Source organism: Myotis yumanensis, unplaced genomic scaffold (genome assembly GCF_028538775.1).
Source record: "Myotis yumanensis isolate MYYU_CA2020_CCGP unplaced genomic scaffold, mMyoYum1.0.hap1 SCAF_17, whole genome shotgun sequence".
Classification (NCBI taxonomy): Eukaryota; Metazoa; Chordata; class Mammalia; order Chiroptera; family Vespertilionidae; genus Myotis; species Myotis yumanensis.
In genome coordinates this window covers 8,894,016-8,912,814 of record NW_027223768.1, presented here as the reverse complement: position 1 = coordinate 8,912,814, position 18,799 = coordinate 8,894,016, and the positions used below count along the sequence as shown (strand labels likewise).

Here is an 18,799-nt window from a genome sequence, read left to right as displayed (position 1 = left end):
CAGGATGCTCCAGGGGCCTACTCACACCAGAACCTCCGGCCCAGGAAGCACGAGAGGGGCACACAGCGAGAAGTCTGGAGGGAGGGAGAGCAGGGCCTGTCCCTGTGCCCTCTGGAGCGTCAGCCTCTCACACACACGATGTCACACCCATCAAGCCGGGGGCGAGTGTGCAGAGCGCCAGGCCCTGCCCGCAGCACGAGTCCTCCAGAAAATGAACAGCATGCCACTTGGGGCGCAGGATCCTTCCTACAGGGCCATGGGCGGGGCAGCAGCCCCCCCCCCCCCTCCGTGGCCTCACTCTGCAGGGTGACTCCCCTGGCCGCAGGGTGACACTTGGGGGCAGACGCGGTGCGAGGGAAGCCACCCCAGCAGGCAGCTGTGCAAACAGGCTGCAGTGCCCAGCGCCTTCATTAGCCACCGTGAACAGGCACCACGGGCCCAGCGCACACGCAGCAGCTCTGCCCGCCTTCGAAATCCTCCCACGGCAAAGCAATCTGAGCAGAGGCCTGCAGGCGCGACTCCGTGCGTCCGAGTCACGTTTGTCCTCTGCGTTTTTAGGGACTGGGGGTGTGGACCGGCAAGCATCTCCACTAAAAAGCAATGAAACAGAACGCACATTTCTGAAAAGGAAACTGTCTATGAATCCATGACTGTAAATAACATGGCCTTTTAAAAACGCTCCCCAACTTCACCTCCCATGGTGCTGGCTCCTCCTAGACCATGGATACTGGTTCTGAACATGGGTGGTGATGGGGGGCGAGGGGTCCCACAGCCCAGTGATCCCCGTCCTGGACATCATTTGACCCAGAATCACAGACTCGAGGCGCAGTGCATAGGAGCCGAAATTCCTCTCCAACTGCAAACCTGGGAAACCAGGCAAGTTGTATGTTTCCAGAATACCCAGGTGGACCAGGCACAGGCCGGACATTCCCGTTCCCACAGGGAGGAAGTGGAAAGGAGAAAGGGGCGGTGGGTCCCACGCAAGGTCACAGCCCAGCACCTATTAGATATTAACTCCTACATAGATGGTATATCGATATTAAGTCTTGAGAAAAACCCTCTTTGGTTCAATGCTCTACCCTCGGGCCCACAGGGAGGGAAGTCCATTTTCCCCTGATAAAGCCTGTTAGCAGCCTCGCTTCATCCCACCTGCCTCCTGCGTCCTTGGTCCCAGCTGACCCTGCTGCTACTGGGATAAGCTCATCTTTGTTCCTGGCTTCTGCTGAAGGGGTGATTCCATCCCGGGTTCGCACCCATGTAATCTCCTTATCAACGGTTGGCCAGCCACGCCCTGGGTGCTCCCTTTAGGACACCCTTCATCATCATCATCATCATCATCATCATCGTTATTATTATTTTCAATCTGGATAGGCTGAGACAAATACTGTAGGGTTTCACTTATATGTGGAATCTAAAGAAAAATATAAACGAACCAACAAAACAGGTCCACACTCACAGATACAGACAACAGACTGACGGTCGCCAGAGGGGAGGGAGAGGAGGACTGAGTGAAAAAGGTGGCGGGATCGAGAGGTACAGATTGGTAGTCACAGAACAGTCACGGGGATGTAAAGTACAGCGCAGGGAAGAACGTCACTAATATTATAATAATCATGGACGGTGCCAGGCGGATATGGAACTATCAGGGGGCACACTTTGTAAAGTGCTACATGATGGTCCCAGCGCCGTGCTATACACTGTGCTTTACCCTCATCTCTGCTGGGTAAACTGCAATTTTTATAATCTCCTTGCGTTTTACTAGAAGGACTAAGAAGAACCTGAGCTGCATCGCCCATCTTTTGCTTGCAAACCTCCTCAGCTAAGTACCCAATTTTGTCCCTCAGTTCTACCTGCCACCGAACGCTGGGCAGGAGCACAGAGCAGCCGAGTTCTCTGCCACTTCCCTGCAAGGACGGCCCGTTCATGATCCAGTAACGGCGCCCTCCTCTGGATCTCCACCTGTGGACTTTGGGGGAGTGGGGGAGACACGTTCAGTCCATCCAGTTTCTTTCCAACACAGCCGGGCTACAGTCACGCACGATTGTGAACGCCTGCGGCTTGAAAAGCAAGCCAAGAATCACTTCGTTGACAGCACGGGTGGGTCTGTGATCAGTAACCAGGCCCTTGAAGAAAAGGTCCAGGGTCAATACCAACTTGTAAGACACTCTTGTCTCAAGGAATGGAGCGTGCTCAGAAAGCCAGTGAACACGCGCTGGCAGGCCTCCAACGCCATGAGCTTTAGCGACGTGAATATCCGACGGAACGGGTCCCTGTGGATGGACAGGCTGCCCCGAGGGCGGGGATGAGGGCTCCCCCTGCTCTGCGGTTTCAGTCTCTCGTTGCTGAGGATGGTCGGCCGTCACTTTTCAATGAGTTCATGTACCTCCTTACAGAGCTCTTCCTCCCACTTGAAAGATGCTGCTTCTGGACTTTGTGAGGTAGAGAAGTCAGTAAGTAAATCTGTTAGCACTACACGCAGAGTAAGAACACACAGACACGCCGGCCAGTGTGGCTCAGAGGTTGAGCGTCGACCCATGAACCAGGAGGTCACGGTTCAATTCTCGGTCAGCACACATGCCCGGGCTGCAGGCTCGATCCCCAGCGTGGGGCATGCAGGAGGCAGCTGATCAATGATTCTCTCCCATCAACGATGTTTCTATCTCTCTCTCTCTCTCTCCCTGTCCCTTCCTCTCACTGAAATAAATAAAAACATGTTTTAAAAAAAGAAACACACAAACTCTGAGAATGAGGGCCCGAGGCGGCTGTGGGGGTCTGCCACATTGTGGACCCCAAGGCACCATCCCTCCCAGCCCTCCCCACCTCACACAGTCCTCTCCTTACATCTGGGCTGGGGCTCGGACTTGCTTTGACAAGAGAATTCAGGGCAAGTCGTGCTGGGCCAGGTCCAGGGCTGAGCCCTAAAAGGCCGGGGAGCGCCTGCTTTGTGCTCTTGGGAGCCCGGAGCAGTTCAGCTGCCCTCACAGGAACTACTCCCCAAAGGGGGGGCCTCTGGGAAGGGAGAGAAGCCCAGCCCGGCCGCCGCCCCAGGCCCGCAAGCACACAGGGACCATCAGCCAGGCCAACTGAAGGCCCTCGCTGCTGAGCCCAGCCCACGGAACGGGGAGAAATCATAATAAAACCATGAAAGGCTGCTCTCCACGACTAGGTTCTGGGTGGCTTTCTACAGCAATAGGTAAAAATAGGTCTTCTTTGGGACAAGGGACACGCCAGGAAGCTAAAGCGCTTGGAGCAAAGGCTCAACCTTACTGCCGTGGTTGCTAGGCCCGGGCCTGTTCGCGCACCGACTGGATAAAAGAACCAGTGGGCTAGTAACGATGCAGAGCACAAGGCCGAATCTCTGACAATCCCCGCTCTCTCCGCCCCAGCCCCAAAGCGACGAGTTAAACGAAACAGAATAATGTGTAAAAAGTAGCACCCAGCCTGGCGCTTGGGAAGCGCTCAAAAATGCTTATGAGTTCCTCTGTGCACTGTTTAAAAATTGATTTGAGTGAGAGAGAGAGAGGGAGAGAGAGAAAAGGGGGGCGGGGGAGAGAAGGGAGAGAAACATGGATCTGGTGTTCCACTTATGTGTGCATTCTGTATGTGCCTGACCGGGATCAAACCCCCAACCTTGGCCTATCGGGACGACACTCTAACCAACTGAGCTCCCCGCCAGGGCCCTGCGTGCACTCTTAAAGCAGTGACGGGAGCACGGACATACCCATTCGGAGGCACTGTGGTGAAACAGTTAAGATTGTTCTGGAACCAAGCAGTCTGGGTTCCAATCCTGGCTCCGACAACCACGAATTGTATGGCCACCGACAACCTACTCAACTCTTCGGTGCCTCAGAGTGAGGCTAACAGTGTGGGCCTCACAGGACTCTCAGGATTAAATGAGTTAACGTTAAGAGGTTAGAAGGTGCCTGGCAGGTGGTAAGGACTAGGTAACGGTTAGGGTTGTCCTACATCTTGGGTTCAGTCTGTTACTCTTAGCTTCTACACGCCAGGAGTCACAGCATTAACCTTTAAAGATTTCAAAATGGAGAAATTATCAATCAGGATAATTAAATGCCATTTTTAGTCTCTTTTCTCTTTTCTTCTAGATTTCTCCCCAAAAGAGTCAGATCAAAACTCAACAGTCTTTGGTGAAGTCTTAGAAAAGTTAGCAACTCATTGTGAGAAGGGAACCAAGAAAAGTGACAAGTGACATGTGTGCACAATTACAAAGCAAACACGCTGAGACGCCGGGGTGCTGTGGGGAGCAAGGAGCAGGGCGTGTCGCCCAGGCCCCTTAGCCTTCGGCTTGGGGACCCTCCCCTATACAGGGCTCCCATTACCCGGCCCAGGCCTGCCGAACCCACCGCCGGCCCCACCCCTGGGGGCAGGAGGAGTAAATGAGATCGAACATCCCTAAGGCGCTGGGCAGAGGTCAGGAAGTCTCTCTTTCTCCTTATAGTATCTCACTTTGTGCAATAACCTTTTCCGTTTCCGAACATTTCAAATCAGCCAGGACTCCGTTCCTGCCGGCCAGCAGGGCCCCTGCAAGGACCTTTTATGAGCGCTAACAAGAAGCAGATTTTCTCTAAGAAACTGAAGAATCGGCGCTCCTCAGACAACTCTCCAAAATAGCTCAGTCCATTCAACAGAATCCTCTTTGGAAACAAAACAAAAAAGACCCGACCGCCGCCCGCACCCCGGCCCACGGGTCGCCGCTGCGGAAGACTGACGGGCACAAAGGCCCGTGCAGGCCTGTGATGCCCTCGGGGGCGGAGGACCGGCTGCTGGGACCCCAGGGCTCCCTCTTGTCTGTTCTGACCCCCTCCCCGGTTTCTACGCTTTACAAAGGGCTTAGAAGTTGTATTTCTGGCACAAGCGACTCTTCCAGCCACCGCTGGGTTGGGCCAGATTTAGCCTGAGGATCGGCGGGCGACCGAGCCCACGCAGTGCCTGCAGGGAGATGCCAGGCTGCCCCAGCTCCTGACTGGCCCCAGGGCTGCGGGCTCGGCCCGAGGGCTCTACTTGTGATAAAGGGTCTCCCCTCCTCCAGCCCTCGTTCCGCCCCATAACCAGGGTCTCCACAGGAGGGAGGGAGAGGGAAACGAAGGGCCCTGGAGAGGAGGCGCGAGGAGATCCTGGGACCCCCTGGCCCTGGCCTCCCGGGGCTGCTGGGAACCGGAGCTCCCGCGTCTGCCTGGGGTTAATGCTTCAGGGTCAGCAGTACAGACGGGAGGTTGCTGGTCATGGCGAGGACACCGGGAGAGGTTGGCGGCCAGCCTGCGGGCCCCACGGCGCAATCAGTCCAGCCCCTCCCACCCAGGTCGACCCCCGCAGGGCTCTGGGCACGGTACCAGGACTACTGCTGATTTCCGAACACTCACAGGCACACTGCCCTGGGCTGTTCTGCTGGTCCCCCCCATGTCCCCCAGTGACGGGGAGCCCTGGAGGGGAGGTAGCCCATCACCTGATTTCCTAAGGTGAGAAGCCTCCCTTCCCTTTCTCCCTCCGCAGGTGGGATTCACACCAATGAGGCAGGGCTGGGGCCAAAACACAAACCCCCAGCGGGCCTCCCTGCCAGCGCCTCGGCTGCTTGTATTTACAAAGTCCCCAATCACTCACCTCTACTGGGACCAGCCAGGGACCCTCTCGCCCCTCAGCTGCCTCCAAGCCTGTCCAGTCCTGAGGCAGACTGCTCCCCACGACTTGGCTGCTGCGCCCCCATCGAATGCCCTCGCCCGCCCTGTGCTCCCATCACCTGGCCCAGGCCTGAGCCAGCAACTGTCCACCACTCCCGGGGGCCGAGAGCCCGGCAGTTCCAGAACAGCGCTCTGAGAGCAGCGTCCTGGGTCTCGGGGCCCCAGTCCCGGGCTCTGCCCAGCACAGGGGTGTAGACAAGTCTGCTCGAGCCCAACGTGAAACACGGCGACAGTGAGGTGTCTGCGATGAACATGCTGCAGGTCTTACTTCCCTTCAGAGCCCCCAGGCACCCGAGAGGACTCGAAATGCAGGTTTACTGCACAGACACGTGGATGGGAACTGCTTCCCTGCGATGGGTCGGTGTGGCCGCGGCCTTGAACCCTAAGCCACCCGGTCCAGGATGAGCAGGCTGGGCCCGAGGGGTGCGAGCGGGTGCGTGCCAGCACTGAGGGGGTGGGCAGGGTGACCCGACTCCAGGGTGACGTACTTGGGCCCCAACCAGAAACACGACCAGGCCCATTGGTCTGATACCCACTGAGGTGCCTTTTGGCAGCTACGGCACCACAGCAGTGACGGCTACAATTAACGTGACGACCAGGTGCCAAGCAGGTTACACGCATCGGCAAAGCCAGACAGCCCGGGGGATTCCTCCAGTGTGTAACCACGTGACTGCCAGCAGCGTGCTGTGCTCCAGGCCGGGCGCCGAGGATGCAGAGACACAGCCCCCCGCCCGGGGAGTCATGGTTTGTGGAAGGAAACAGACGGAAGAATAGGCCAGTAAACACAGAGCGGGAGACACCATCCTGCGGACATTAACCCGGCCCTGCGTCAGGCCGTGTGGGCGAATCCACAACCACAGCCATATTATTTTGTACAAATTACTTAAATTCCCCAAATGCTCCTTTCCTCATCGGTAACAGTGATTAATAATACTCAAATTGAAGACTAACCAGGGCAATTTACATAAAACGCTTACCTTGGGATGAATAAAAATAACATTAAGTAAATGAATGATGGTTATTGCTCTTTTCGTTAACCGCACGATAATTAGGTAGAATGCACAGATTTAGAGCATGACATCTCCCTGTATTTCTAACTTGTTCTCACGAATGCACCTTCGAAACACCCAACCCTGGGGTCCCTTCGCTGCACTGATTCGTGACTGGAGGGTCGCCGGGGCGACCTTGTAATTTATTGCCCAAACCAGGGCACCTCTGAGAGTGGACAGAACAGGAACGATTGGTACTCCCACTGGGATGCCAGGGTAAACCAGGTGTACCATTCTGAGCAAGTGGAACCGCTGATCACTTAGTCCATCATTCACAGACCAAGTTCAGGGGCAAAGGCAGCAGCCCTCACTGGGCATCCTTTCTCCCTTTCGCCAAAAGTTTTGGGAGGTGCCACCAACATTGAGACCAGGCCCAACGAAACTCCGACCTGGATAACAGCCAGCAACTGCACCCCAAATCCCTAAGTTAGGACAGTTCATGTCCACGAACACCAAGCACACGCGCGCACGTGCACACACACACACACACACACACACACAGCTCTTCTCCAAACCTGAGTCAGAGCCAGCCCGCGCCCTGGCACCTGTCACCGCCCCTCAGTCGCTGAAGACTCCCGAACGCCCCGCTCACCTGAGGTGCCCCGCGCTGTAGAAGCGGGACTCGCCGTCGGTGGAGCGGACCACCTGCAGCGAGAACACGGGCTGCAGCTGCCTGAGCTCCAGCAGGACGATGGCCAGGTAATGGATGAAGAGCAGCGCATCCACCAGCGAGACCGCGTATTGCACGATGCCCTGGTAATTCCGGTCCCGGGAGTCCAAAATGCGGACCCCGTAGAAGAGCCAATAGGAAACCACAAAGAGGAAGATGAGGACCAACAGGAGGGCCCGGAACACGAACACCCGGGGCAGGTCGGCTCTCTGCTTGCGGAAGAAGAGGGCCCAGGTCCCGATGAGCAGGATGAGGAGTTTGAAGGCCACGGAGATGAAGAGTCCCTCGCAGATGGTGCCGCAGGGCTCCAGCTGGTCCCTCCACAGGATGGGGGGCAGCAGGATGAAGGCGATGGGGGTGAGGAAGACTAGGAGTCCGAGCGCCGCGGCCACGGTGAGGCCCAGGTAGCGCTTGCAGTCCAGCCCCACGCTGTCCTCCAAGTCCTTGCTGATCCTGGCGATGTCCTCCTGTGAGATACTGTGCTCTGAGGTGCCGGTGATGGCCGTGGTGGTCTCCCCCCAGTTGTCATCCTGACGGGAGAAAACAACCAGGATGCAGAGCCGCACGCAGCGAGTCATTTGCAAAGGCCACCTGCGGACACGGTGGGTGGGCGGGAGGTCCCACCTGCAGAACCGACCCACCCGCCTGGGCTTCCTAGAACATCAAAGCTTAACACGTTCAATACAGGACTTTTTAAACTTTAACAATCATCACGGACATTTCTCAAAATGCACTGTATCTATTTACAAACAGAGAGAATGTAATGTGACCTTTTTGTTGGCTTGTTTGGGTGACTCATAATGACGTGATTATCACCCCCTCCCTGTTGGAGTCCCCTGAGAGGCTTGGAGGGGCCTGGGGCTACCTGTTCTGCACTAACCAATCCCGTTGCTTGTTAGACTAACACAGGAGGGCCCACCTGTGGCACAAGGAGAAAACCCTCCTCCTGTTCTCCACTCATGCCTGGGTCACGAAGGCTACAAGCCCACCTTCTGGAAGGGCCCTCCGGTAGCTCACCCAGCGAAAGGCATCGAAGGGAACTTTCCTTGCTCGGATCAAGGCTTACCTGCAGCGAGGACACACAGTTTTTGGAGCTCCGTGACGTTCCCAAGGCCCATTTAATAAATACCAGCGTCGAGCACTCCCTGGCAACGCTTCTCAAGGAACAAGCTAAGCAAATCCAGCGACTCTGGCCAGGGCAGCTAGACCTCCTCCCACGACACACGTGTTCCTGGCAAGCTGAACCTCAGGGCCCGGGGGTACCAGGATCATCACGGCGTGTCTGCCTTTTGCTTTATTGCTTTCTCTCTTTTTAACTCTGAGGTGGTTTCTAGTTACAGCCAAGAGTCTTCATTGAACAAGACCCAGTTGTCAGGATTTTAAGCAATTTTGCTATTTTGCTGGCAACTCTGACTCCACCCCGAAAAGCAACAACAGAGAAGGAGGCAATGAAAAGCCACATGGAGTCCAGGGGTGGGCCTCAGGGATTCGTGTGTGGGATTTAACTGGGGAAAAAGTCAGACGGAGGGAAATTCATGTGTAAGACACCAACTTAAAAAAAAATCTAGTTTACCAACTGAATCTGCAAGATAGAGCTCTCAGGACTGAACAATAACCTCTAACCTAGTAAGGATAAGAAATTGGATTCACAAAATGCACAGGCCACGGCAAGGCGCGGGGTAGGGGGCGAAGGGCCTGGCCTGTGAAGAGACAGTTCCTCAGTTTGGAAAGCGACGGAAGCCACACACCATGAGGGAAGGGACCATTTAAGACGAGGAAGCACCCAGGACTCTCGGACATCGCTGGAGGAAGCATAAGGCGCACAAATCGCTCTTGAAAGCCAGCCTAGCGCTTCCATATACATTTAAATATATGCTTCACTGTATGGCCCAGCAGCTCCACTTCCAGGTTTTTATCAAAATAAAATGAAAACATATGTCCACAAAAGACTTGTACGGGAAGGTCTTTCACAGTTTTATTCATCGGAGCCCCAAAATGGTGCAACCCAAATGCCTGTCGGTCAGGAAAACGAGTAACAAATTGTGGGACATTTGTACCCTGGGACACGACTCAGCAAAAATCCCGAAGGAGGAACTGCGGAAACGCACCACAGCGTGGAGAAATCTCCCATCATGATGCTGCGTGAAAAAAAGTCTGAATCAAAAGAATGTGATTCCACTGACATGAAATTCTAAAACAGGCAAGACTAACTGACAGGGACAGAAATCAAAGCCGGGCTTGGAGAGGGGGCAAGGGGAGACAGGGAAGAACCTGAGAGAACTTTCTAGAGCAATGGAAATACATTTATCGATAGGAGTATGTGTTATATGGGTTTTATTCAGCTCTTAAAGTTTACCAAACTGTACCCTTTAGTCTGTTCATGTCTCTGTGTATAAATTTATTTCAGTTTTTAAAAAAGAACAAAATCACAAGCAGGTGGGAAAATTCAAAGATGGCACCTTGCTTCCACACCGGGGTGAGCTCACGGGCTCCCTAAAATAACTGACCTGGCTATGCTCTTAGTGAGGGCGACACGGGACTCCACACTGTTTACGGGGCCTAGTCTTCGGTTGACACTCAATGCCAAAGCGTTGCTAACTAAATCCCTGTCCATGTTAAGAATGTGTGCACATCTGAGCCTAAAAAATGCAGATGGCTAAAGGGCTGTCTGGTTCAAGTTTGAGGTTCTTGGAACAGAAAGGATCGAAGACCCTCGAATCCATGTTCCTAGAGTTTCAGGGAAGAAGCTGAGGCCCACCAAGGTGACTGCCAAGGTCACACAGCAGCTGAGTACAGCCTCCCAGTGCATTTCCCATCACGTCATCCTGGTGTCAACACCAATAGCTTCCCAATGGAGCTACAAGGCGTAGAGAAGCTGCAAAGAAGAAGTGCCTTTGCACGGGCCATCAGCACCTCTGGATCCACATCTAGAAGGAAACGGACCCCTGTGGCACTGAGGGTGGTCCACTCAGGAGTGGCCCCATCCATCCAACCACCCCTCCAACCCTCCAGCCCCCTGGCCCTCCCAGAGCCACGGCGGGCAGTGAGAGAGTGAGGACTACAGACATTACCCATCCTGGACACACCCTACCCTCGTCCCGCAGCTGCAGCTCTGGGTCCCAAGGGCACCCTGTCTGCTCTGAGGAGCCCATCTACCTGCTCAGAAATGCACATCTGTGCAACCCCACACACACACAGAGACTTCTCCCACAGTCCTACCTCCTTACAGCTGTGTGTGCACACACCGGGTTATTTGGGGCCCAGGCTGGACATGTATCTATCTCCCAAGCTGGGGAGGGTATGCACACATTTTTCTGAGTGTAAGTTCAGATGTTTATTTAAGTCAGATGGGCTGCCGGAGAGTGGGGGCCCAGAGAGAAGACCCCACACAATGTTTTATAAAAATTCATAAATTACCAAAACAGCTGACCCTTGAACAATGTGGGGGTCAGGGACACTGACCCCGGGGCTCCGTCGAAATCTGCACATAACTTTGACTCCCCCAAAACTAAACTACTAGTAGCCTACTGTTGACCAGATGCCTTACCACTAACCCAAAGAATGAAGACACATTTTGTATGTTATATGTATCATATACTGTTTTCTAATAATAAAGGAAATTAGAGAAAATATTACTCAAAAAACCGTAAGGATGAGAAAACACATTCCCAGGACTGTCCTTACTTAATGAAAAAGATCCGTGTGTAAGTGGACCCGCGACAGTTCAAAAGCCGCTGTACTTAAAACACTGAGTGAGTTCCCATAAAATCCTGATCTCCAGCCTTTCCTAAATACGGCAGGACCCAGGCCCACAGGCAGAGCCCCCGCGCTCCTGAGCAGGGAGCAGCGTCTGGATGTAGGAGCTGCTGCTCCCGACGGAGCAAATGCATCCTCGTGTGTCCCAGACCCCTCCCCGCTGCAGGGCCCTGGCGCTCCCGAGCCACAGACTGCTGCCCATCCCCAACCTGCCGGACACACTTTGGCCTTTTGTGTGTCGCACGGCGGTTTCATCCACCTGTTCTTTCCCACCCGGCATCTAAGCACGCCGCCCCCGATCGATTTCACGTCCAGGAGTGATGCTCACTCAGGGCTGCCCTAACCGCCCGCTATTCTCCCCACAGGACTCGGGGTTTCCGAAAGGAGGGTCCTTTCCTCTTGTATCCTGTTCCCCTTGCAATGAGTCTCCGGACACTGAGCCCACACTTCTCCCTCCTCTGCCCCGGTGTCAGCCGAGCTGGCTTCTTTCCAACACGACTCATAGCAGGCCCACCCGCCGCACTTCAGAAGCGCCCGCAAGCTGGCCAATGGCAGCACAGGCTGCCCGTAAGACCAACAAGAAACCACAGGACACAGATAAACTAGTTAACATGCTGGAAAAATAAAGGTAAAAACCCAAGAGAACCTACCGCTACAAGACTTAGGAAAACATTTGCCGAAAAGAGCCTTGATGGAGGGGCCGTGAGCTTACAGACCACCCTGGACCCTCACCTGAACTTCCTCCGTCCGTGTGGAGTCGTTCCCCAGCAGGGGCTCCCCGGTGGGCGCCTGGATGGTGACAGCCTTTTCGGATCCTCTGCCATCTTTGCTCCGGGGTGATTTGTGCCTCTCTCTATTTCTCTCCCTGAAAAAAAAACACACACACACACAAAAAGAACATCATCAGCTAGCACATTTATCCCATGTTAATTAACTCTCATTTCTTTCAAATATATTGTAAATTTCACTTTGAATTTAGGAAAATTACACACACACACACACAGTGGCAATACCCACCTACCGCCACTCCTCCTCCCCCACAAGGAGTAGGGTGATTTTAGCATTTCCTTCCTGCTATTCCAGGACCCCAAACAAAGACTGTTACACCTCCATCAACAGTGATCACATTTTTTCAAAGCCTAACTGTGAATTTCAGAATCTGTGGAGCTAAGGCACATTGTAATGGTGAAATGACGGCCTCGCTTTGGTTACAATTTGACTGAACTTATTCTCTAGGCCCCGCCTCTGCCCTGATTCTGATTTTGATTGGGACAACACTGCAAAATCGTCAAGCTTTGCTCTGTCCAAAAAAATCTGGGACACACTGTCACCCTACACCTTTTGGACAAGAAGAAAGGAAATTCTAAACCAGCACAGAGAATCTTTTACTCCTCATTCCTACAACTTCAAACTAAAAGTCATTCCCACAGGGTCCAGCTGAACTCAAAGACAGCCACAGAAACAAACAGAAGCTGGGACAAATGATGCCCAGGTGTGTGTGTGTGTGTGTGTGTGTGTGTGTGCATGTGTGTGTGTGTGGCGTGTGTGTGCGTGCGTGTGTGTGTGTGTGTTCAGGTGTCCAAAGGACAACAGGCTGCTGGGTGATATTAATCCTGGGTGGTCTCCCCGGGTGACTGTGAGCACCTGCTGTGGGTCAGTCCTGAAACTGCAAAAAGAATCAACCACTGTGCAAACCTCAGAGGTCACAGCCTGGACATCAACCACCCCGACTGGGAACAGTCAACGCAACCCAAGGAGCCAAGAGCGAGTTCCCTCAACCTCCTGTCCACAGGCTGCCGTGACATCAGCCCTCCCTCCTCCAACCACTGTCCTCACTCACAGGTCTCCAGGCGGGACAGAAGCATGGCACCGCTGACCCTGGGGACCCTTCGGTGCTGCCCCTACTATAGGTGGGGTCTTGCACAAGTTATTCAATCTCCGAAAGCCTCCGTTTCCTGCTCTGTGAGATGGGGATAATGATACTACCTCAGAGGTCGTGTAGGCAGAGCCGAGGACAGGGGTGTGGCAGTAGGTGTAGCTACTATCATTATGGCTAGTACTCTTAGCCGAGGGCAAAGTGTGTACCTTGGCAGAAAGAATTGTAAAATGAGCCATCAACACACCCTCACACCCTTTCCTGCCCCCACAGCACACCTTCCATTAATCTACTACTTAGCTAACAACACCACATGCAGGCGTCCTGTTCAAACTCCTACCTTATCAGGACGGCCCGAGGATCAGCATGGGCTAAGCCCTTCAAAGAGCTGGGAGGCTTCTGACTCTGCGACTCTAATCTCTAAGTTACTTACATCTATTGTAAATCAGAGTCCAGCAATAGATGTGTTCTGGTCAACTCGGCTCATGTCAGCCAGGCAACCGGGGAAACAGCCCAGAGATCTGAGAGTCACTGCCAGTCACTCTACTCCACGCCCACCCCACTTCTTAGAGCACTTTACTGAGTGCGCGGTGGTATTAATGTCATTCTACCCCAACAATAACCTTGAGGCCAGTATTACTATCCCCATTTTACAGACGAGGAAACTGAGGCTCAAAGAGTTAAAGTGACTTCCCAAAGCCACAGTCCGTGGCAGAGGGGGATCGGAACCCAGGCCTGCTCCCTGCCTCCACTGATACCCACTATGCTGCACTGATCTGAGAAGCCTTAGGAGATTCTGCAGCATGAACATTCCTACTGCCCATCCCCTCACCCTATACCCGAGGAACTAGCACAGCTGTGAATATGCCTCTGAAGCTACTGCTAGGAATCACGACGGGCTGTGGCCTAGGACGCGGAGTGGGTGGCCAACACTCTGCCCAAAACAATCACTTGCAAAGGACTCACTGTGACACCCACAAACAACCGGGGAGATCCCCACCTGCCAGAGTTAACTGCTCCCGCGAAGTCTAGAGCCGCTGCTCCCAGGGTCCCCCGCCTCCAGGCCAGACCAGGAGCCTCCTGTCCGATTTCACTCTTGTTCCCTTTCCCCACCCACTCTCATCTCTGTCGCTCTCTCTGCCATCAGCCACATCACATGCAGGCCTCACCCATCCACCTCATCGCCGGTCCCATGGGTCAAATCCTGCGACTGCACAGATTCCAGCGGAAAGCAACATTCTTCCACCGAGTGCGGCTGCCCCAGGCAGACAGCAGGTGGGGAACCAGCAGATTGGCAACAGCCTCCCAGGGACCCGCCATCACTCCAACCGCACCCACCCAGCCTGACTTGTGAAGGCCCGACAGTACCCAGAGAGATGCGGCGGCCTCAGTTCCTCTGGTCCCATCGGGGTAAGCCAGAGAAGAGCCATCTGATCACCCAGGGGGGTTTCTCATCCCCAGAGCCAGAAACCCCAAACCAGCGCTTCTCAGAACTCAGTGCAGAGAAGCCACGGGGTGCGGGTGTGGGTGCAGACTCGCTGGCGCCACCCTCAGAGGATTCCTCTGGAAGGGAGACAACAGGAACTGCATTTCCACCAGCGCCCCAGGTGACCCAGGAACCGGTCCCCAAGGCTCTCCCACCACCTGCCCCTGGGGAAGGGGCTGTTGGACGAGCTGCTTGGAAGTCGGCCTGTCGGGGAAGTGTCCTGTATACAGCAGGGGCTCAGTCATGGGTGTGACACTCAGCTGTACGGTGTCCCAATGTCCAGCGGCTGCTTTATTAAACCAGCACTAGGTGGAGGCGGCTGGGAGGAGGGCTCAGGGCAGCGCGCTTGGGACAGAGGGACACAGGGCAGCGGGCATGGGACAGAGGGACACAGGGCAGCGGGTATGGGACAGAGGGACACAGGACAGCACGCATGGGACAGAGGGACACAGGGCAGCGGGCATGGGACAGAGGGACACAGGGCAGCGGGCATGGAACAGAGGGACACAGGGCAGCGGGCATGGGACAGAGGGACACAGGGCAGCGGGCATGGGACAGAGGGACACAGGACAGTGGGCATGGGACAGAGGGACACAGGGCAGCGGCCATGGGACAGAGGGACGCAGGACAGTGTACATGGGACAGAGGGACATAGGACAGTGGCCATGGGACAGAGGGACACAGGACAGCGGGCGTGGGACAGAGGGACGCAGGGCAGCGGGCATGGGACAGAGGGACGCAGGACAGCACGCATGGGACAGAGGGACACAGGACAGCATGCATGGGACAGAGGGACGCAGGGCGAGAGCTTCCTCTGCACAGTCAAGTGAGTGTAACGATTGTCCTAGCAGCTCAGCATGGGCCGAGTTGTGCTGTCCTTGTGTCAAGGGAGCAAGAACTGCCCTAAGGCTTTTAGGGAAAGCAGGGTCCTGAATGCCTGCTCCGGAGGGTCTCTGAGCCGGTGCTAAAGAGCAAAGTCCAACACCGGCCAGCGCTTCCCTTAGAGAGCTGCAAGCCACAGTGCGGCCGCCTCAATGCCCAGGCCCCGGACGCCCATCCCAACAGCGCCCAATGCCCTAACTCCAGGAAAGTGCCCAGCGCCCCCTGGGCAGGGCTCCCAGTGAGGACCATCAGGGGATGCAAACAGGAGACGGGGAGTAAGGCGACCAAACCCAAGAGAAACGCGTGCACCCTGGGGTGTTCGCAGCTCCGCCTGAGCGGGCCGGGTCACCTGTGTGCCTGCCTTTGCCGAGCAGGGGTGTCACACAGGAATCCGGTGTCTTTATCGCCGAGTCTGTTTCCATGCAACAGCTGCCTGTGTGAGTCAAGATAAGCGCATCTGTGCACGTGTGCGCGCGAGAGGCGGGCGGAGCAGGCAAGGGCACGCAGGGCCCGGCATTTGTCTGTGCCTGTGCGTGTGTGAACGCACCTACCGAGGCGCTTCTGCAGCTGAGCCCTTGGCGGCGGCTGCAAACCCCTGGCCCCCCAGCCAGGATCCCTGGCGAGTCCCCGCCGGGTCCCACTCAGTCGGCATTTCCTGGGAAGATGATTTGGCGCTGTGTCTGCTGTTTGTCTTTCTATTTGGGGAAAGCCAGCCCCACCGGGGACTCCTCCCTTTCCTTCTCCACCACCACCCACTAGCTGCCCTTTCTGTCTGCTGACGGCTGGGGCCCGGCTGCTTCCTCTCCCACTGACTCTGCGGCCTGGGAACAAAGCCACCCGTCCCCCACCGCTCCACAGCCCTCCTCTGGACAATGCGTTTTAGCGTATCAGTCACATGAGTTACCCTTCATTTCCTTTTCTTTTTCCCCTGCCAGTTACTCCTGCACAGCCCAGGGGAGAGGGCGGGCTTCCCAAGGGCCAACCAGTGGGCCTGAACCTGCCTACAGCACCCACTAGCCTTGTAACCTCAGACAAATCGTGGTGCCTCTGGGCCTCAGTCTTACCACCTGGGGGATGGGGGTACCACTGCCCACGGTGCTGGGTGGGCTGGGAGGATGCGGGGTGAGGACCGATGTCCTAGCGGGCACTCTGCAAGTGGTCCCGAACAAGGCCGGCCGCTGCTGTACTGAACTCAGGGAACTGGGGCTCCGAACCCAAAGGTTTGGCGAGGCCGGCCCACCCCATTTTCCCAGCAAGTTAACTGACACCCTCTGGAGAGGGCAGACATCGCAAAACCAGCGCACTGACCTCTTTGCTAGGAAAGAGTCACCTGTCATCTGCTTGGAACCCAGCCGCCCTCCCCAGTTAACCACGGGGTCCTCGTGCACCCCAAGTTTGGTACCTCTCCGGTGGAAGGTCTAGTGAAATTACCCTGAGAGCAAGGCCCGCCCCTCTCCTCCGCTTCCATCCCATTCCCCTCGAGTCCTGAGCAGGCGGCCTGCACAGGGACACTGCTGGGTGGCAGTCTCTCGGCTGGCCCCGGGGCCTGCTGGCACGGCTGGCCGTGGAGGGTGCTGTTATGGCCTCACCGGCTGTCGCCTGCTCCACAGTGACACGCCCCACGGGCCCTCAGACAGAGTCACCACAGGTGGGCGATGCTCATTCTAAATAAACAGCCAGAGTGACCCATAAATCTTTAATGGCCAACCCTTCCCCCGCAGCTTTCCCCGAGCAGGCGCTCGGTAACATCCCCTGATTAATTCATTAAACGCGTCAGCTTGTCTCAGCGTTTGCGAAGTACTTTCCACATGAGTCCTAGAGGTACTGAGGGTCCTACGTGCTCTTTTCATGCAAAGTTACAGTCTTTTAATTTTTTGCACAGGCACGGCAGTCCTGGATCAATTTCTGGGGCCCCAAGAGGCCTGAGGACACAGCAGAGCAGGGGCCCTGACGCAGGACATGCGTGTAGATAAAGGACACTGGACGGTCTCTCCTCAGAAGGCTGCAAGGTGTCCCCCTTATTCAGCTCCGAACACCACGGGGACCCCAAGTCCAGCTCCATCACTGTGGTGTGGGGAAGGGAAGCTTGGCCCATGGATGAGAAATTGCTTTTTCCAGACAGGTCCAAAGATGCGCTATTTTGAAAGAGCTGTTTCTAGTATGTATTTTTAACTAATTTGATATGTTTACCCACTGGGTGAAGTCTGTGATGACATTGTTATCACGGGAGCCTTACCTGGCCTTCAATGCAACTTTCCCCCCAAATTCTTAGGTTTATAACAGCCATACATGAAAACTCAGAGAATTATGAAAGTTTAAGAAAAAATATCCCCACGATCCTAATAATCCCAGAGACGGATTCAGATCCCTAATAACCCCACAGATGGACACGGTCAATACGTTAACATTCATCTTATCACAAGAACATAGAGCTCGATAACATACAAAGTTGTGAATCTTGTTTTTTACAACATGGCCTCACGAACATGTTTTCAATGTCGTTAAACAATCTTTGCTAACCGTCCTTTTACTCTTTTGTTCCATTCATATTTTTAATGGCAAAAGACACACTAGCAGTGGTAGCGAACCTATGACATGCATGTCAGAGGTGACAAGGCGAACTCATTTTTTTGGTTGATTTTTCTTTGTTAAGTGGCATTTAAATATATAAAATAAATATCAAAAATATAAATCTTAGTTTTACTACGGTTGCAAATATCAAAAAATTTCTATATGTGACACGGCACCAGAGTTAAGTTAGGGTTTCTCAAAAAACTGACACGCCGAGCTCAAAAGGTTTGCCATCACTGCACTAGGGCCTCAACCTTCCTAATGCTGCGACCCTTTAATACAGTTCCTCATGTTGTGGTAACCCCCAACCATAAAATTATTTTCGTTGCTACTTCATAACTGTAATGTTGCTACTGTTATGAATCGTAATGTAAATATCTGATATGCAGGATGTATTTTCATTGTTCACGACCCACAGATTGAGAACCGCTGCACTAGGCAAAGACTGAATGAGGACAGAAAGATAATTGAGACATGAGTCTTCCGTCAGTCACCGTCTGTGTCCCGCCCCTTCCCTGTGGCGGACACTCCTGGCGGCCGGAAGAGCATCCTTCCGGACCTTTCTGCGGGTGTATCTGTACCCAGTTGCTGGTAGGAGGACCTGCTCCGTCAGGGAGGCACCGCTACGGTCACCTTCCCAGGCCACGCGGGGCTGGACCACAGGGGTGTGCCTCTGGGTGGTGTCCAGTTGTGGCCTTTGACTCTGGGGCTTAAATGCCAAGGCCATTCATCGCATTACTGCAGCCACTGGTCAGCGACCTCCTACTGTGTGCTGTGTTCAATGCTTAGCCTCATGGAACCCTCTCCACAGCGCTT

At 54.6% G+C, this 18,799-nt stretch overlaps 1 protein-coding gene across 2 annotated transcripts in view; it reads right to left on the bottom strand.

Annotated features, from left to right (window-relative positions):
• Positions 1–18,799, bottom strand: part of VANGL1 (VANGL planar cell polarity protein 1) — a 43,972-nt gene that overhangs the window by 14,927 nt on the left and 10,246 nt on the right. For both annotated transcript variants that reach the window (XM_070396291.1, XM_070396292.1), the window contains exons 3-4: positions 11,901–12,033; positions 7,335–7,942 (exon numbers count right to left, since the gene is read on the bottom strand). In XM_070396291.1, the coding sequence (XP_070252392.1) occupies positions 7,335–7,942; positions 11,901–12,033 (741 nt within the window). The remainder of the gene's footprint in view (positions 1–7,334; positions 7,943–11,900; positions 12,034–18,799) is intronic.